The 21,182-nt window shown below is 42.8% G+C and overlaps 1 protein-coding gene across 1 annotated transcript in view; it reads left to right on the plus strand.

Annotated features, from left to right (window-relative positions):
* LOC118890028 (ADAMTS-like protein 3) overlaps positions 1–15,397 on the plus strand; it is a 62,251-nt gene extending 46,854 nt beyond the window's left edge. Inside the window, exons 5-8 of the mRNA XM_036842265.1 lie at positions 642–758; positions 2,899–3,082; positions 7,677–7,881; positions 15,235–15,397. Coding sequence (XP_036698160.1) covers positions 642–758; positions 2,899–3,082; positions 7,677–7,881; positions 15,235–15,384 — 656 coding nt within the window. The 3' untranslated portion in view covers positions 15,385–15,397. The remainder of the gene's footprint in view (positions 1–641; positions 759–2,898; positions 3,083–7,676; positions 7,882–15,234) is intronic.
* The last annotated feature ends 5,785 nt before the right edge of the window (positions 15,398–21,182 follow it).

The raw sequence follows: 21,182 nt of genomic DNA on the forward strand, positions 1-21,182 counted from the left end.
TTCTCGAGTGCCTTCCCCAAGCTCCCTGAGAAGTCCCAGCCTTATTCCTTGCCTCTCCCCCTCTCCACTCATGAGTCTGTGTGGGTGTCTCAGTTCTGCCCTGCACGCCTCTTCTCTCAGAAGTCTCTCCAGTCAAGCAGCTCGTGACTATGGTCACATGACTGAGGAATCAAGAATGTCTTACATCACACAATACACAGCACTCCTCCACCATCCTTCTGCTCTTACACTCATGCACTCCTCACCATGTGAGGTGCCCTATAAAACATCACCCCTTCTTCTGTTCCCAAAGCTGTCTGGAGGGGAAGAGCCCTATAAGCCCCAGCTGCTTCCTCCAGTCCCTTTTGGAATTCTGGTGAATGTATTTTTTCCTACCTTGTTAGTTAGGCTATAAACCCTGAAAACATGCAGAGATGCTACATGTTAGCGTAGTTAATAACTCTAACTAAGCCCCTGTGGCACTCCGCACACCCAGCCCCACACATAGCTCCCAGATCTGTGTGAGCCTGATGTCCTGGGACAGAGCATTCTATTGCAAAGGAATTATTTCCCAGGAGTTGTCGTCTTTCAGAACACCCAAGATGGAACAAGAATTAGATAACTTCTAATTGGTAAACAAGTGTTCCTTTTTTTCTTCTCAGAACAAAGACAGTCAGGCAGTAAACTTCTATTTCCCAAGGACCATAAACAGCATATGCTCCAGGCATCCAACACTGGAACCAACAGTAATGGGCCAACAAGAAAACCCCTACCTTCAGGTCTGGGGTTTGGGCTTTTCTGGGGGATTTGCTGGTGGTAAGACATGTGCTAAGAAAAGGATTTAGTTAAAAGACCCTCCATGTTTTGCACTTTGCAATAAGTAAAATTATTCCTAGGCATCCAGCCAGCTTTTCCCTTCCCCCTCAACCTTCAGGGGTTCAACTTTTTCCTTCCATATTGAACTTTTTAAAAAAAAATTAACTGCTGGGGAAGCCCACAGAGGTCATATCTCAAATCTGCATCATTATTTGTGGTAATGCAGACATTGATTTTCTAGTTGCAAAACAATTGCTAACTTGGTAAATATTAATAGAGGGAAGATTTGCTAAGAACTGTGCAATCAATTCTATCATTTGTCTTCTTTCACAAATATTTTTTTCCACGCATATCAGTACTTGGTCACAAGAACCTAATCTAGGTATTTCCAGCTTGCAAAACTCTTTAGGAGGCCAAGGGAGAGAGGTAGAGTTAAGAAAATCAGAAATGTTTATGAGAATAAGGTGTAACTTTGTGGGTGTATTCATACAATGAAATATTATTCAGCAATAAAAATAAAAGAATGAATGACTGATATACAGGACAATATGGGTATATCTCAAAAACATTATGTTAAGCAAAAAAAGCCAAACACACAAGAGTACGTATTGCATGAAGTCCGAGAACAGATAGTACTGATGTATATTAATGGAAATGAAGAAGTAGTTGCCTGGAGGAGAGGGAAATTGATTACAAAAGAGGCAGGAGGAAATTTTAGGGGCGATGAAATGTTATATACCTTGCTTTGGATCACGGTTACATACGTGCATACAATTGTGAAAACTCATAAATCCATGTGCCTGATATCTGAGCATTTTATTGTATATGAATTATACCTCAGTAAAAAAATACGTATTTTTTCTTTTTTTAAAGAAATGCACGTGTGTCCTGCCTTGAATCATCAAGTTGTCTTTGTGAAATGTGACAGACTAGAAAGAGTGAGATTTGGAGACAGACACACTGGGCTCCAATCCAGCTGAAGGACCTCGGGAAAGTCATTTAGCTTTTTTAAGTGTCCACCTCTGCAAGTAAAACTAATCGAATTCACAACATGGCCATAAGGATTAAATGGAAAATTGACGTTAAAGTGTTTAACTCAGTACCTATCACCTGGAAAATTCCTAATAAACTTAGCTATTTTTAAAATTTGTTTTAAATAAACTGTAATCCTGGGGGGACAACTAAAAATATATTCTCTTCTCCTTTGCAAATGATACCACATGCAACTTAGGACAAAAATTCCAAAATCAAAAGGAAAACCGGGAAAACAATTCAGTTAAAGAAATCAGTCCCTCTGTGAGGGAGCCTGTGGACACAGCTGGTAGCTATCAATTACTTGTGATTATTACAAGAAATCTGGCACTTTCTGTGATCATACACACGTGTGTCATCATCGTGTCCTACCTCATCTTTTTACCAAGTGTCAAAAGGGAAGGGAAAGGCTGCTTGGAATGGGGATTAAAGAAAAATCCGCTATAATTATTGGAGGGGGTCAGCTTCAACGTTTCTAAAGGAAACTCCCATTTTCACCTTTCCAGATGTCTCCAGGACAAATTATGTACGCAGTTTCAGGACTAATCTGAAGCGTAGATTCAGAATTAATGGAAGAGTAAGAATGGAATTGAAATGCAACTTTAACATTTCTGCTTAATCCCTGCTCCCTGCTAAACATCTTTCATTTCTCGGCCTGATCCCCTTTGGAGAAATAAAACCCATTAGGGCATCCCCTGAGAGACCCTCCACTCTTGCCCTGTTGGCTCTGCTTGGAGAGTCCGGAGGAGCCAGCGCACTGCACAGGATACCTCCTCCTTCTCTCTGGGATTTTTCTGGCAGATCCAGCTGCTCTGCAATAGCCCCTCTCCCAGGCTGTGGTCCAAGGGCCCCATTCTGGCTGCCATTCCCACCAGTTATTACAATAAGCTAGTTGAGGGAAAAGGAGATTTAAAGGACTCCCTTGCACTGTACGATGGCTTATTCTCGGTGTGCTACTCAGAGCACCAGACAGGCAGCTAAGCAGAAAACAGCTGGCCGTGGTCTTTGGCCGGGTTGTCTCCAGCCCCTCATCATTTCTCATCTGTCATGACATTCATTTTCTTTCCGCAGAGACTTTCTGGGAGCTTGGTAGCTGGACACAGTGTTCTGCCACTTGCGGCCACTTGGGAGCCCGAGTTCAGAGACCCCAGTGTGTAATGGCCAACGGGCAGGAAGTGAGTGAGGCCTTCTGTGAGCATCTCCAGAAGCCGCTGGCTGGGTTCCAGCCCTGTAACATCTGGGACTGCCCCTCGAGGTATGTGTAGTCATCTCATCAGTACCAGGTTTTGGCTTGTTCTAAAATGCCCAGTCATTTGGATTTAATAACTCGACCACTATGATTTGTTTAGCATGTACCATACAAGGCACTCTGCTAAGTTCTTTATGTGGATCACTTCACAGTCACGTATGAGGTCGATGTCGTTCATTTTCTATTTTACAGATGGCACAACTCCCCTAGGCTGCACAGTTACAAGGGCCAGAATTCAAATTGACATAGTCTGATTTCACAGCTTGTGCTCTTAATTGCTACCCAAATCTGTTTCCTGCACTCACAATGTACCTTAAGAGCACAGTGAAGCTGATTTCATGGGTTTACCCAGGAGATAAGGCAGTGGGCCAGATCATGAGAGGCACTAGCTAAAAGCACGGTTCCTTAGACTCTACCCCCAGGGGTACAACCATTAATAACCTTTCTGTGTCACAGAAAACACAAATCAATGGTTTTAAAAATGTCCAAAGTCAAACTCATGGTCTCCACCAACTCTGATCCGTCCCCAGTGTTCCAGATCACATTGACAGCATCCTAAACTCCCCCTTTCCTCTCACTTCCATCCACTCTTGTCAGTTTCCCACTATTACCAGTGGAGTCCAAGCCACGATCATTCCTCACTAGGACCACTCCAGGAGCCTCCTGAGTTTTGTCTCCTTTCTAGAGTGCCTTGTCCAATGTATAAGCAGAGCCATCTTGGAGAAAACAAACTCATGGGACTTCCCTGCCAGTCCAGTGGTTAAGACTTTGCCTTCCAATGCAGGGGGTGTGGGTTCGATCCCTGGTCGGGGAGCTAAGGTCCCACATGCCTCGCGGCCAAAAAACCAAAACATAAAACTGAAGCAATATTGTAACAGATTCAATAAAGACTTTAAAAATGGTTCACATTAAAAAAAAAACTTAAAAAAAAAAACCCAAAACACAAACTCATCACGATGCTCCTCTGTCGAAGAGGAAACCCTCTTGCACTGTTGGTGAGAATGTAAATTGATACAGCCACTATGGAGAACAGTATGGAGGTTCCTTAAAAAAACTAACAATAGAACTACCATACGACCCAGAAATCCCACTACAGGGCATATACTCTGAGAAAACTATACTTCAAAAAGAGTCCTGTACCACAATGTTCACTGCAGCTTTGTTTACAACAGCCCGGACATGGAAGCAACCTAAGTGTCCATCGACAGATAAATGGATAAAGAAGATGTGGCACCCATATACAATAGAATATGACTCAGCCATAAAAAGAAACGAAACTGAGTTATTTGTAGTGAAGTGGATGGACCTAGAGTCTGTCATACAGAGTGAAGTAAGTCAGAAAGAGAAAAACAAATACCGTATGCTAACACATATATATGGAATCTAAACAAAAAACAAACAAAAAAATGGATCTGAAGAAACTACGGGCAGGACAGGAATAAAGACGTGGACTTAGAGAATGGACTTGAGGACACAGGGAGGGGGAAGGGTAAGCTGCGATGAACTGAGAGAGTGGCATGGACATGTATCCACTACCCAGTGTAAAACAGATATCTAGTGGGAAGCAGCCGCATAACACAGGGAGATCAGCTCGGTGCTTTGTGACCACCGAGAGGGGTGGGATAGGGAGGGTGGGAGAGAGATGCAAGAGGGAGGAGATATGGGGATATATGTATACGTATAGCTGATTCACTTTGTCATAAAGCAGAAACTAACACAGCATTGGAAAGCAGTTATACTCCAATAAAGATGGTAAAAAAAAAAAAAAAATCCTTCCCTGCCTTCCCATTGTTCTTAGGACAAAGGTCAAAGTTCCTGGCATAGGGACTGTGTCTATCTTGTTCATTTTGTCCCCCAATGTCTAAAATAATGCCTTGCACATAGTAAGGGCCCAGTACCTATTTGCTGCCTGGCCGAATACGTGAGTGAAAGAATAAAAGTCCCTCCGTGCTTGGGTCTCAGGCTGCCTTTCTGTCTCATTGCTGTCTCTCCCAGCCTGGTTATTGGATCTCCATCCACAATAGTCTCTTTCGTCCCTTCGATATACCGTTCTGTCTCCTGACTCGGGGCCTTTGCACATACTGCTTACTCTCGTTTCACTTAGTTATTCCTATCCATCTATTTTCAGGGAAACCTTCTAGTCCCCAAACTAACCCAGACCCCTGTGCTCTCTGTTTTTCTCTTTCCGTGTCATTCTTCTGCACAGCTCTTACCACAATCTGCCTGTCTTGCCCACGCACTGGACCATCAGTTCTATGAGAACAAATCCACAGCTGGTGTGTTTAACAAGTTATCACCAGCACTCAGCACAGTGATTGCCCCACTGCACACTCTCTAAAAATATTGGTTAAAAGAATGAATGAATGATTGAATAGCATAGTCCCTAGCAGATAATTGACCAATGATGCCGTCGACTGAAAATACTGCACAACCTAAAAGTCGAGAGGTATGTTTTATTCGACGGACATTCTGAGGACTTCAAGCTTGGGACATAGCATCGCAGATAATGCTGAGAAACTCTTCTGAAGTGGCAAGGAGGGGATTGGGGAGCCACGATATATAGGAGTTTTTGCAACAAAAGACCAGGTAGTTGGAACATCAAAAGATTACTATTAATTAAAGAAAACCAGCTATGTCAAGTTAAGGAATTTAGCGCCTTTGTCTGTATGGGAAGATGCAAGAGTCTGAGCTTACCGAAATCACTCCTTTGATGTGCACCTCCACTATCTGGGGCCAGTGTCCTGTGCTTTCTCGTCCTGAGTCTCCTCGGGGTGGTGCACCGTCAGGGCGGCCGTAATGTGATGGCTTGATGGCTGCAACATCCTTTGTTTACTGATATGGCCGGCAATATTTTAGCTCACAGTGCCAAAATTCACAGTAAAAACAAACAAAAAAACAAACCAAGACAAAAACCAAACGGTAGTAGCACTTACTGAGCACAAACCTGTGAGGCAGACACTATTATCAACCTCATTTTACTGAGGAGGAATCGGAGGTGTACATAACGTTGTACAGCTCACTGCCCTGTGCAAATGCCCACCCCGGATCCATGATCTGTGCCTTGGAGGAGAAGTGGGAGGCATGGTCACACCATGAAACAAAAGAGATGGCTCGGAACACGTTCTTAGAAGAGCCGTGGATACCGTAGGCACCTTGACCTGTCTTCCAGTGCCGTAGGCACCTTGACTCTTGCATGAGCTCTTCCTATCCTTCAAAGGAAGAGCTTGTGCAAGAGTCATCTGTCCCTCAGGAAGCAGCAAACTGATGCTAGAATAACTAGGAGGAATTTGATCCAAGAAAACTGGTTTATGTCCATTCGTGATTCTCACAAAGTGAGAATTCACATTGGGAAATTTATCCTTATTTATTAAGTACTCTCAAGCCTTTAGCCACTCCTAGAAAAAACAGAGTCATACACTTTCATACCTAGAAGAAACAGTAGAGATCATCTAACCCTAGATCCCTCTACATCAGGGGTCCTTCACATTTCAGTGCCACAGACCCCTCGTAGTCTAGAGAAGCCTATGGCTCCCTTCTCAAACAAGGGTTTTTAATCTATAAAATAAAATATACTTGATTACAAAGGAAGCCAATTAATTACATTGAAATATAGTTACTGAAGTAGTTTTAAATGTGTGATGTAGTAGTAAATTTGCTTCTCTACTAACACACTAAATAATAGGATTTGGTAGTACAATTGATTTTGAAATGGTGATGAATGTAATTGCTGTTTTGGATGCCTGCCACAATTTTCATTTCATGTGAAAACAGCTGTGATTTCTATTGCTAACAAAATCACAGGTATTGCTACTACTACTATATGTTGTGGCCTGCATTTTTACAACTGAAGGCAATACTCAATTGCCGTTAGAGCTTAGTGACAATGAAGATGTAATCCTTTTCCCATCCAAGTCCATGGTTCCCTTGGAGAACCATGGGGCTCAGGTTAGGAACCCCTACTCTGCAGTATCCTGGTGGCAGCTCGAACATCTTGAGTGACAGAGCACCCAATATCTCCAAGGTGTCCACTTCCAAGTTCAGTCTCCTGTAGTAATCATTATGAACTTTAGGGCCAGATAAATCTAGAAGCAGTCCCAGCTTTGTTGGCATGTTAGTTATGTGACCCTAGCTATTTAACCCTGTGGACATCGCTGTCTTCATTGCAAGAATGGGAACAAGATGACAATTACATAAGAAAACACGCAAATATCTCAGAGCACAAAGAGCACACAGGTGCTTTAGTAATATTTTCTTCCCTTTGGTTTCAGGGAGTTGAAATCCACCTTTTTGAAGTTTCCACCTAATTTTGCCCTAGCTCTACTCTATGAAGCCACACAGGTCATGGCTCCTTACATACGTGAAGACGGCTCTATCCCACTCCTATGTTGGTTGTCTCTACGTGGTGATTCTGTTGCTTCTCTGAGTAAAAGCATATCTGAGCATATGGCTGGGAGTTATCTGTGCTGCTGCCCATTCCCAGAGAGACGTGTGAGGGCCCTGAAACAGTCATCATGTTAGGATCGATTTTTCCTTTGGAAGGCACTTCCTGTAGGATCTGTCCTACCAGTCCTTACTAAGCTCCTGTAGTTTTTGTTCTTAGGTGGTTCACGGGCACGTGGTCAGAGTGCTCTGTGTCTCGCGGTGAAGGATTCCGCAGTCGGCAAGTGACCTGTAAGCGCACGAGAGCCGATGGAACTGTGCAGGTGATGCCTCCGAGAGCATGTGCCCCCAGAGAGAGGCCTCTGGGAAGAAGACCCTGCTCCAGTCACCCGTGTGTTCAAGGGCTTATTGAACCAGGGAACCAGGTCACGCTAACAAATCTAGTGTTTTGATAGTATGATCATCTAGTATAATCATCCACTCCCTGTGGTGAAACCCATGCATCAAAAAACTAAAATTAAAAAAGAGACTTCCCTGGTGGTCCAGTGGTTAAGACTTCGCCTTCCAGTGCAGGGGGTGCAGGTTCGATCCCTAGTCTGGGACTAAGATCCCACATGCCTCGCGGCCAAAAAACCAAAACATAATACCGACGCAATATTGTAACAAATTCAATAAAGACTTTTAAAATGGTCCACATCAAAAAACTAAACTAAAGTAAAATAAATCCATGCATCAGGTCCCCTCCGCACAGGGGAACAGGAGAGCCCAACTGCTGCACGACAGTCATGAATCTCAGCTGCACAGGGCCCTTACCACACCGCGCACAGGCTGGTCCACGGGACCTTGTTATCCTATTAATGGGCCTCTCTGTTTGTAATTAACACAGGCCGCAGGGACCAAAAGTTCCCCTCAGCCCTTCTGAAAATGTTCGGTAGTGTTAGTTCAGGAAGGTAATACACACTTTCTGCATTTCTGCCCTGCAGTGCAGCAGTTGTTGCTGTTGGGAGTCATTGTGCTAATTCTCTTAGGTCATGTTTCCCTTTAGTTGTTCTGATTAACTCCAAGCACTGCATGGCTACACACTTGTCTAACTGGAAAATGCACAGCCCCCATTCTGTGCAGGGACGACGCAAAGCAGAGTGTGATACATCTTTCTGGAGCATCAAGTTTACTAACTAGAATTGGAAGAACCAAGGAGTTGTTGGAACAAGAACTATCCCCCTCCCCCACCAACACGGAAGACAGAAGAGCAGGGGAGGGGAGACGTGCCCCAGGAATGACAGTCCAGTCTCTGAAGTTTCACCCAGGTGGGGGTTGAGGGGCAGACCTGCAGCCACGGTGGCCTCGCTTTCGGTCACCCGGGCTGCTCCGGACCATCCTCTGAGCTGGCCAGGGTCTTGGATACGATGCTTCTGAAGGCCGTGCAGAGAACACACTCATCTTCCACCGGACCGGGCCCCAGGGAGCGCGGCGGCCTGACCTTCCTGCCTCGGTCATCCATGGGGTTCACATGGGCTCACTTTATTATGACGCCTCTTGCTGGGCAGCTTGCAACAAAGATGTTTTAAAATGAAGTTCCAGATTCTCCCAGCCACCCCTTGCTTTTTCTGGCTGTGGCCAGAGAGAGTGGATGAGGACACACTCTCAGGCTGCCCAGTGTGGGAGGACCTTCCAGTGTTGGACACACCCAGGGGGCAGCTGGTTCCCTCTGGGGCTCCAATCCCGCTGCTGCTGGAGGTGGATGTCCCAGTGCCACGCTGGGGGGCTGGGCTGGGGGTGGCAGTCCTCGACTCCAGGCTGGGTGGGGGACAGGCAGACTCACTGATCTTCTGCCCTGCCTGCTGGTCTTCCTGCAGCTGCACATTTTTTCTCTGGTAGAGCCACCTGGTTTGCAGGGAGGACACCACAGGGCTTGGAGAAGGCTCAAGTTCACTGCCACTGAGGTCCCCGGAAGAGAAGGGCTTCACAGTTATGATGGAGACCCCCACCTTGGGTTTCATGGAGCTCACACTGCCTGTTCCAGTGTCCTGGATCTGGTCGCAAGTCAAGCCCGGAGTCCTCACCATTGTCACCTCCCGGTCCTCTTCACAGGGTGGCTGGAGTGGCTCCTTCTGGCCCACGTTCACCCATGGATGCCTCATGAGGTCAAGTAAGGTGCCTCTGTCACTGGGGTTGAGGGCAATCATTTTTTGTAATAGATCCCTTATCTCCAAAGACAGATATGGTGGGATGGGGTACTGCCCTTGTAGGACTTTCTTCCGCAGCTGCTGTAAGTCTTTTCCCACAAAGGGCCGGGACCCAGTTACCATGGTGTAGAGCACTACTCCCAGGCTCCACACGTCCGCCGCAGGGCCGCGGTACCTCTGCCCCAGCAAGAGTTCCGGGGCAGCATAAGGGACTGTGCCGCAGATCGTGTCCAGTAGGCCAGTGTCATCACACTTGTTGCTGAGGCCAAAGTCTGTAAGTTTGATATTCATGTTGGAATCAAAGAGGAGGTTCTTTGGCTTCAGGTCCCGGTGCACGATGCCCCTCTGGTGGCAGTGCTGCAGGGCGGAGACCAGCTGCTGGAACGGGCCTCGGGCCTCCGCCTCTGTCATACGGCCATGGATCTTCAAATAGCGGTACATGTCCCCCCCACTGACGTACTCCATCACCAGGAAAAGAGTGTCCTCCGTGTCAATCACCCCCAGCAGTTCGACAATATTGGGGTGATTCACAGCCTTCATATTGCACACTTCCCGGGAAAGTGCCTGGACACTTGAGAAGCTCTGACGCCTTTTCTTAATGATCTTGACAGCCACCTGTGTCCCGGTCAGAATGTGCCGGGCCAACTTCACTTTACTGAAGATGCCTTCACCAATGGTGTGGAGGATCTCGAAGTCATCAATATGAGCCTCCTTGTCAGCAGAGTTGGCTGTGAGGCCCTGCATCATGGTGATCTGCTAACTACACTGACTGACAGCACTACCTAGCAATGCTAACTATGCTAACTAACAATGCTAACTGTACTAACAGTGCTAAGTATGCTATCTCTACTAACAACGCTAACTATGCTAACTGTACCAACAGCGCTAACTAGTACTAACTACACTAACTACGCTAACAAACGATTAACTATACCAGCTGTGCTAACTATACCAACAATACTGACTATGCTAACTGTAGAGAGAAAAATGAGACAAATTTAAAAAGAGTAGAGAAAAGAGAAAAAAAAATCAACAAAATGGCAGAAACAAGGAAAAAACAAGCTAACTGTAGGTCCAAGGCCGTCAGGTCACCAAAAGCAGCTTCCTGGGCTCTAAGGACCAAAAACCTGGGCCCAGCTTTCTCTTTTATAGGGCTTTGTGAAGTACATCACAGTGGTGCACTCTGAGGTCAGAGCAAGAAATGGACCCATCACAGCTGGGGATAAACCACAGTGGTTTTCTCACTTTTTGAGTTCAAGGCCCCTTTACACTTAGGAAAAAGGATCCCAAAGAAATTTTTCTTCACGTGTGTTATTAGATATTGGTATTCACTTTGTTATAAATTAAACTCTGTAGGATACTTCAGTGGCCTTTTTATTTCTAGTTTGAAAATGTGTAATAATTTTAAAGACCTCATAATGTCTACACTGAAATATTCAATTCCTTTTCCTTAAGTTCTGGTCTCAAAGTAATGTTACAACTTAACTGACTTCACGATACTATACAAAATGTTCTGTTGCATAAGACACGATAAGGTACATTATGAAAGTCTATGAAGCTGAGAGAAGATTTGCCAGGAAGGTAGGTCATGAGCAGATTCCTCATCAGGAGCCTCGGAGGCCAGATGGCATGGCTCAATGTACTTGAAGTGTTGAAGGAAAGAAACCGTCAACCAAGAATCCTATATCTAGCAAAACTTTCCTTCGAAAATGAGGGAGAAATCAGGACATTCCCAGTTAATCAAGAGTTGAGAGAGTTCTTAACCACCAGACCTGCCTGCCACAGGGAGTTCTTCAGGTTGGAGTCAAGGACCCTGGACAGTAACTCAAAGCCTTATGAAGAAATAAAGACCTCTGGTAAAAGTAGATAGACGGGCGATGAGAAAAGCTAGTACTATTGTAACTTTGGTTTGTAGCTCCACTTTTTGTTTTCTGTTTGATTTAAGAGACTAATATATAATAAAACACACACATACAAATCATCACCTTGTTTCTAATACTGTCTTTTTTAATTTGGGGGAAAAGTCTGATTGGTCTCTAAAATGAATGTATGTGTCTGACCTCAAGGATTGCATTTGGAAATCATAGTGTCTCTATCTTCCAGTACAAAGGTTAACCAAGGTCGGGTCCCTTTGAATGCAGCAGCTCAATAACAAGCTACAAGATAGACGGATTTGAGGCAATAGGGACAAGAGCTGGCTTCAAGAAAAAGAGCACAGGAACACTAGTAATATGTGCACAGAAGTCTCAGAACCGGTATTCCAAATACCACCTTGAATGCTATTATAATAAAAAATACCTGGGAAAAAAATTTAAGAAATGTGTAGTAGACCCTGTCTAGCCTGCAGGGCACCATTAGAGGAAACCACAGATTGGGTGCCTTAAACAGCAGAAATTTATGTTCTCCCAGTTCTAGAGGCTACAAGTCCAAAATCAAGGTGCTCTCTGGGTTGGTTTTGGTCAGACTTCTCTCTCTGGCTTGTGGACAGCCACCTTCTAACTACATCCTCACATGGTCTCTTCTCTGTGCACACACACAGAGAGTTCTGGTGTCTCTTCCTCTTCTTATAAGGACACTATTCCTATCAGATTAAGGCCCCACCCTTATGGCCTCATTTAACCTGTAACCTCCTTAGAGACCCTATCTCCAAATACAGTCACACTGGTGGTTAGAGCTTCAATATATAAATTTTGAGGGGATACAAACGGGTCCATAACATTATGCCCTTTGGTCCCCCCAAAATTCACGTCCTTCTCATGTGCAAAATACACTCACCCCATCTCAATATCCACAGAGGTCTTAACCCATTCCAACACCGATTCCAAGTCCAAAGCCTCATTAAATTTCACCTGATCAGGTATGGGTGAGAAATGACACATAAAATTAACCATCACAGAACTTATAAGGAAAATTTAACACATTATTGAAACACATAACAGAAAAGTTGAGCAGTCCATTCCTTTAAATGAACTGAAACATGTAATGTACTTCCAATTCAGATTACAGGAGAATTCTTTTTTCGGAACTTATGATAATTTTGACATTCATATGGGAGAATGAGTGAGGACAAGAAATTTTTAGAAAAACAAATTACTAGAGGTATAGAAAGACTTTCCTTATCTGATGTCAGAGCGTGCCGCAAAGCTGTTGTAGTAAAATAGTGCAGCATTAGTATAGGAATAGACGTGAGTCATGGAATATAATTAGAGTACAGAAACCGACCCATGTAAAATGTGTTTAAAGTTCAAAGGCAGCTCATCATAGAGGGAAGAATAGTTCAAAAAAAATAAATAGTATAAAACTACAGAAAGTTTTTTTTCCAGACATTAAATAAGATCTAAATAAATGAAAGGACATCCTATATTTATGGATCAAAAGACTTAATATTATTCAGATGACAGCCCTCCCCAAGTTGATCTACAGATTCAACACAATCCCTTTCAAAATCCCAGCTTCTTTGCAGAAATTGTCAAGCTGATCCTAAAATTCATATGGAAATAGAAGGGACCCAGAATAGCCAGAACAATCTAGAAAAAGAACAAAGTTGGAGGACTCAGACTTCTCAATTTCAAAACTTACTACAAAACTGTAATAATCATGAGAGTGTGGACTAGCATAGCATAGACACATAGATTGATGAAATAGAGTTGAAACTCTGGAGATAAATCCATGTGTCTATGTCAGCTGATTTTCTGCAAAGATGACAAGACCATTCAATGGGGAAAGAATAATCTCCTCAACAAATGGTGCAGGACAACTGAATAGCCACATACAAAAGAATGAACTTGGATTCCTAGCCTACAACATATACAAAAAATTAAGTCATAATTTATCAGAGACCTAAACTTAAGAGCTAAAACAATAAAGCTCTTGGAAGAAAATGTAGCCATAAATCTTCGTGCTTTGGATTAGGAGATGGTTTCTTAGATATGACGCCAAAACATAAGCTACAACAACAACAAAAATAAATTGGACCACATCAAAATTAAAAACTTTTTTTGCTACAAAGGACATGATCAAGAAAGTGGACAGCCCACAGAGTGGGAGAAAGTATTTTAAAATCATATATATGAAGGGGAACTTGTTTGTAAAATATATAAACAATACTCAAACTCAATAATAAAAACACAAACTAATTAAAATACTGAAAAGGATCTGAATAGACATTTCTCCAATACAGACTTACAAATGGCCAATAAGAACAGCATCATTAGTCATTAGTCATTAGGGAAATGCTAATCACAAAGAGAGATAGTAGTAAGTGTTGATGAGGACATGGAGAAATTGGAACCTTAATACTTTGCAAGCGGGAATGTAAAATGGTCTAGCCACTTTGGAAAACAGTCTGACAGTTCTTCAAAAGGTTAAATGTTTGCGTTACCATATGACCCAGTAATTCTACTCCTAGGTATGTACCGAAGAGAAACGAAAACAGGTTCACACAAAAACTTGCACATGAATGTTCATAGCAGCATTATTTATAAGAACCAAAAAGTGGGAATAACTGAAATCAAACCCATAATAAAACTCCAAAAATTGGAAATAACTGACAGACAGATAAATGTGGTATATTTGTACAATGGAATACCATCTGGCCATTAAAAAGAATAAAGTACTAATATGTATTACAAGGTAATGAACCTTAAAGACATTATGGTCAGGGAAGGAAGGCAGACACAAAAGACCACATATTGTATGATTCCATTTATATGAAGTGTCTACAATAGGTAAATCTCTAGAGACAAAAGTAGCTGAACAGGTGTCTAGGCCTGAGGCGGAGAGGCCGTGGGAGGAATTGGGAGTAGATGCTAAAGGGTACAGGGTTTCTTTTGGGGATGGTGACAATGTCTTAAAATTGATTGTGGTGATGGTTGCACAACTCTAAAAACCATTAAATTGTATACATTAAACAGTGACTTGTAGAGTATGTGAATTATATGACAATACTGTTGTTAGCAAAAAAAAAAAAAAGATTGTATGAGGGAAATTGGTCAACTAATGTAAGAAAAATAAGTAAAATGAGAGCCCAGACTCACAGCGTACATCAGAATAAATTCTGACTTGATTAAAGTGCTCAGTGTAAAAGTAATTAAACTCAAATAGAACTATCAGGATGGGAAAGACCTTTTCAAGCATAAAACAAATTACAAGAAAAATTAATAGGTGTTATGAGTACAGAAAAATTTAAGAACTGCATGTCAAAATATTTTTTATTCTGTAATTGAACTCACCGCAACACATAGCCTTCATTTTGCTCTGAGCAGGAAAACCCAAACTTGCCCATGGCTTATGGTTTTAAGCACAGTCATTTCTGAACCTAAGCCTGGTCAATTACAGATTGGCCCTGTCCTTTCCCCTTCTGCCCAGAAGTGGTCTCAGTTTCTGGGGGAAAAGAGGAGGAAAGGAAACTTCTGGCTCTGAAAGAGGGCTGTCTGGTCCTTAGAGCTGGGCTTCCATCCTCCCTAACTTCCCCTGGGGACAGCTGATCCCCTGTAGCTAGTCCTTAGCAATGCCGCCGCAGCACATGGTTTTGGAACCCCAGCATGCATGAGCTCACAATGTTGTTTATACTGCATTGTGCTTTTGTTCCAGTGTCCTGGACGTTGCCTGGGTCGCGCTGTGAGGATGCAGCAGCAGCATCATATAATTTGTCAACACCCCAACCGTTCTGAGTCCGGCTGTGATGACAGGAGGTACCGGCCCCGCCCTAGGGCAGCACACAACCTCTGCCACCTCAGATAGTGACTATGACCGCCTGAAAGTGGCATCATCTGTCCTCTATACCACCTCTCATAATGGACAGTTCCTACTAAATTATGATTTCTCATGGTGCCACCCTCAATAGTATGTATTATACCAAAATACTCATTAACATATAGTATTTATCATTACAAATTATTTGGATGTTCAACATACAGAGACACCCCAAAGAGAAGGGAAAAAGTAGCATTGAGAATAGACAGGTATTTTTCCCTCTATATACAAAGTTGATGAAGCCTAATAATATTTCATTTAGGTTTACAGATTAAATCTGTAACCTAGTGTTTTCAATGAACTACTTTACTCCTTTGTTTAGAAACTGTTTGATTAGGACGTTGGCACAGAATAACGTCCAACGTTATTAGCAGAGAATAAAATTAACTTTTATCTTGTCAAGGGGCTTACACAAGAAAAAAAATGCTTCCCTCTTTTATAAAAGTCTGAGCTGATAGATGATTTAGGGGTAGAAGAACTTTGTTCCCTGAGGTCACTCAGAGGTCACCCAGACCTCTTCCGTCTGGCGACTTCACCACCCCAGAGAAGCGTGCTCCAGCCAGAGAAAGTGAGGAGAAAGCCAAGAGGGCACACTAATGGGGAAATGCAGAGTTCTGCCACTCTCTTCTTGTGTAACCTTGGACTACCTAACCACCTACTCTGCACAGTGTGGTGTCCGTGTGAAATTCTGGTTTGGAGGTTTTGTGTTTTTTTTAATTGAAGTAGAGTTGATTTACAATGTTGTGTTATTTTCTGCTGTACAGCAAAGTGATTCAGTTATACACATATACACATTCTTTTTTTTAAATAGTCTTTTCCATTATGGCTTATCATAGAATATTGAATATAGTTCTCTGTGCTATACAGTAGGAACTTACTGTCTATCCATTATATATACAAACTTACATCGGCTCACCCCAGCCTTCCACTCCATCCCTCCCCCAACCTCCTCCCCCTTGGCAACCACCGGTCTATTCTCTTATGTCCGTGATTCTGTTTCTGTTTCAAAGACAGGTTCATTTGTGTCATATTTTAGATTCCACACATAAGTGATATCGTATGGTATTTGTCTTTCTCTTTCTGACTTACTTCACTTAGTATGATAATCTCTAGTTGCATCCATGTTGCTGCAAATGGCATTATTTCATTCTTTTTTATGGCTGTGTAGTATTCCGTTGCATATAGGTACCACATCTTCTTTATCCATTCATCTGTCAGTGGACACTTAGGTTGTTTCCATGTCTTGGCTATTGTGAATAGTGATGCTCTGAACATAGGGGTGCATGTATCTTTTTGAATTATAGTTTTCTCTGGATATATGCCTGGGAGTGGGATTGCTGGATCATATGGTAATTCTATTTTTAGTTTTCTGAGGAACCTCCATACTGTCTTCCAGAATGGCTGCACCACCTTGCATTCCCACGAACAGTGTAAGAGGGTTCCCTTTTCTCCGCACCCTCTCCAGCATTTGTTATTTGTAGACGTTTTAATGATGGCCATCGTGAATGGTGTGAGGTGGTACCTCATTATAGTCTTGATTTGCATTTCTCTAATAATTAGCGATGTTGAGCATCTTTACATGTGCCTATTGGCTATCTGTATTTCTTCATTGGACAAACGTCTGTTTAGGTCTTCTGCCCATTTTTGGATAGGGTTGTCTGTTTTTTGTTGTTGTTGTTGAGTTGTATGAGCTCTTTCTTTATCTTGGAAATCAAGCCCTTGTCGGTCGGTCGCATCATTTGCAAATATTTTCTCCTAGTCTTTAGGTTATCTTGTTTGGGGGAAGTTTTGATTAATTGGTTTAGTGTGAGGCACTTAAGCAGCCTGGGTCATAGAAGGTGCTCACTCTATGGCTCTTCCTTCCTCCTCCACATCCTGAGTCTTGCTGGAGAAAATGAGATGACCTTGACAACTGGCTCTGCTTCTATTTTGAGCCTTCAGTAAGGTTTGGCAATGTAGGGTCAGCTGCATTTCCTATTCCCAAAACAATTCCAGCCAGAACCATTCTCCTCGAATGGAAAATGTCTGGAACAGCTGCCCTTATTCTCAACAGAAAACCCAGTTTCCAATTTTGTTCGGAAGATGGAGACCACACACAGATTGATATGTATCATCCCAGATGTTTTACTTTGCGCGCTCAAAGATATATTTATATTACAAACACCTACGTGGTTTGAGCTTTCTTTATAACATACTGGATATATTTTTCTGAAACTTGTTTTTTCTACTTATCGACCTTTTTCCCATCCGAGTACATGAGTCACTTTATTCTTTTGCATTGTCGTACTTAATGTTACCTCACTCCATTGCTAATGGACATTTGATTGTTTCCAAATTTTTGCTATTACAAACAAATGCTTCGGTAAACATCCCGGAACATCTTTATGCACAAAGGGTAATATTCTTATGGGATAAATTTTAGATATGGACTTGAATTGACAGACATGCTCATTCGGACACTACTAAATTACCATCAAAATGTCTATACCAACAGTATATGAGAGTCCCCCTTTTCATCAACTTTATATAGGTTTTTCAGTATTTTAAAAATTTTGCCAATCTGATGGATGAAAAAATATCTTATTGTAATTTGTACTTTTCTGGTTACTTTTTATATGACTTTTGGCTCTTCGTATTTTTTCTCCAGCCCATCCATTTTTTCCATCTTTACCACCATCACCCCTGGCCAAGCCATCCAACTGGTCTCCCTCCATCCATCCATGCTCCTTTCCAACCCAGTCTCCCTACTGCAGCCAGAGTAATCTTTTCCCAAATGCAAATCTGATCATACCACCACCACACCCCGTCTCCCTGCTAGATTAACATCACTTTAGAGGCTTCACTTGCTCTTAGGGAAAAGGTTGACTAAAATCCACCACGTGCCCTATAAAGTATTGCACGGTCAAGTCCTACTTCCCTGCACAGCTTTATTCGAGACCTCACTCTGTCTCACTCTTTGTGTTCCAGCCACTGTCCTTCTTTCAGTCCCTTGGATATGCCATGAACTTTCCAACCAACACAAGAAGCAAAAAATAGAATAGAGAGGATAAAAGGCATGGAAGGATCTATCAGGAGGATATCTGATTAGGTGGGGTTTTAGAGAAAGTGATATGGAAATGAACTGAAAGGGTAGACATGAAAGAAGTAATAGAAGAAAAATTCCTAGACCTGAAGGGGGAAGAGTCAAGTTGCCTTTCATTTTCTCTATTGTTTCTGCTTCCTCCAGGGTTGGCTGTTCAGCTTTTAGTACCAGTGTCCTAGTACTTTTCTTTCATGCTGTTAGTTTTCCCCAAATATCTGGTGGTTTATGGAAGAAGGACTAGGTTAGTTTAGAGAGCTTCTGTGGGTTTCTTTTGCAGTTTTCTGGCCTCATTTTCCCCCACAGGCCTCTTCTGCTGACTGGGCATGCTTCCTGTGGGCTCGCTGAAGGTAGGTGAGGTACTAGATCTCACTTTACAATGCAGTGGGCGGGCTGGAGACCCCCAGTTGCCATAGTAGGGCCTCAGTAAATATTAGAGGGTGTGTTACAAGGAGTAACATTATTAGTGGCCACTGGTAGAGAATCAGTGGTGAGCAGGCTATCTGCTAGCCTCTATTATTGGCCCTGGGAAGGGTTTGGGAGGTGTGGCTTCCACTGAAAAGAGTTATAAAGGGAGTGAGCATTATCAGGGTAAACTAGCCCACATTATGGCAAGAAGACAACACAGGGATCTGAGGAAATGCTGGAGGACCCAGAGGGTTTGTTCCCCAAAGAGGTAATTCCTAACCTCAGCCATGAGTCAGAATTCCCTGGGAAGTTTCTTTAAAGATTCTTGGGCCTCAGCTGGCACTTAATGAATAAGAATCTTTCGGAGGGAGCGGAACCTGGCAATCTATATCTCTTTGTTTGTTTGTTTATGTTTTCTTTTGTTTTTAATTCTTTCTTAATCTACATCTTTTGAAAGCTGCCCACATACCTCTGATAGTAAGCCAGACTTGGAATCTACTGCCCTACAGAATCAGTAGTTCCATCTGGCTGATGATGAAAAGGGTTATTTGAGGTAGGAGCAGAGCTGGACTGAATAGGAATGAGAAATTGAGAAGACTAGTAGAAACAGGGTTACTGTTACGATTTCTGCTGCCATTTCTACTTTCATCTTTTACATAGAAAAACACATGAGTTCCAATTGTGTGCACAGTGTTGGTGCCCAGACTGTGTCCCCCTAGCTCAGGCATCCCCATCCCCAGTCCCATCCCTGCCCGGAAGGAAGTGATGCTCTCTGCTGGACCGATCTTGCATTCTTTTACTGCATCCTCAATGACCAGCCTCTTGGGTTTCAGCATCTGCCTTGGTCTCTAGCTCCTTGTGCCTCTCTCATCTTTCATGTTTAGGAAGCTAAATAGTTTCTTCTGACATCCCACTGGCCCTGTCTTCTAACGAAGCAGAAAAAGAGGCTGTATTAGTTAAGGTCCTTTGGGCTGGAAACAACAAAAGTCAACTTGGAATGAGTTATACAGAGAGGGTGGGAGATTTCTTATGAAGATAGGACCACCATTCTCACATAGAACAATTTGGTAGATTTTAACATGTCCTCTTTGAGTATTCTTGGAATATTTGTTCAACTGTTTTCAGTAGAAAAGCTAATCTCTGCATAGGGGATGGCTGAAGAGTACTCAGTCTCTGCCCTCTTGTCCAAAGCAACTCAACTTTTGGCCCCCTAAGGTTCATACCCACTGGAGAAAACAAAAACGCTGCAGTTAACAGGACACCCTCATCCCTTTTCCTGTTACGAATCTTATAAACAGCTTGATGGGACAGTATTAAGTAAACCCTTTGATAGAGTCTCCCCCTACTGGCTAATCAAAGTATTGCTTCCAACTATGTGTAATAGTCTCTTAGAGAAGTTCAGGTGATCAGAATTTTCTCCATCTTATTACATTTCCAGTGGTGGTTCAACACTCCTTATGGATTATGTGCGCTGATAGGGAGCCTTTTATAGGAACACAAAAATGTCTCGATCCAAAGGGATAATGCCGTGAGACCTCAGGGAGGACTGTTACCAAGAAATGAGGAGTTATTTCTCCTCTCAGCTCTGCAGCTCCGTGTGTTTCTGCTTCATTCTTTGTTCTTTCTGAATGTTATTTTATTCTACTTCTCTGGCCCATGTGGCAGAGAATGGCCACCACTACTCCGGCCTTCAGGTTTATATGTCTTGTTCCAGCAACTTCCAAGTTCCTGGGAGAAAGACCAGCTCAGGTTAGGGCCCTCTTCCAGTCCTCTTAGGGGATGGGGAGACATTCTCATGTGGTACAAGTACATCAGTTCCAGGAGCCCTGCCCTAGGGAACAAGAGCAGATACCCCAAAGTGGGTCCACTAAGGTGGCTCACCCTCCAGGGTAAATATCTTTTCAAAAATCAGAGGGCATTCAACAGGCACATGAAAAGATGCTGAACATCACTAATCATCAGGGAAATGCATATCAAAACCAGAATGAAATATCACCTCACACCTGTCAGAATATCTGTTGTCAAAAAGACAACAAATAATAAATGTTTGCTGAGGATGGGAAAAGGGAACACTTGTACACTGTTAGTGGGAATGTCAATTAGTGCAGCCGCTATGGCAAACAGTATGGAGATTCCTTAAAAAGTTAAAAAGAGAACTACCAGGTGATATAGCAATTCCACTCCTGGGTATAAATCTGAAGAAAATGAAAACACAAATTCAAAAAGATATATGCACCCCAATTTTCAGAGCAGCGTTATTTATAATAGCCAAGATATGGAAACAACCTAAGTAGCCATC

Source organism: Balaenoptera musculus, chromosome 2 (assembly GCF_009873245.2).
Source record: "Balaenoptera musculus isolate JJ_BM4_2016_0621 chromosome 2, mBalMus1.pri.v3, whole genome shotgun sequence".
In the NCBI taxonomy this organism is placed as follows: Eukaryota; Metazoa; Chordata; class Mammalia; order Artiodactyla; family Balaenopteridae; genus Balaenoptera; species Balaenoptera musculus.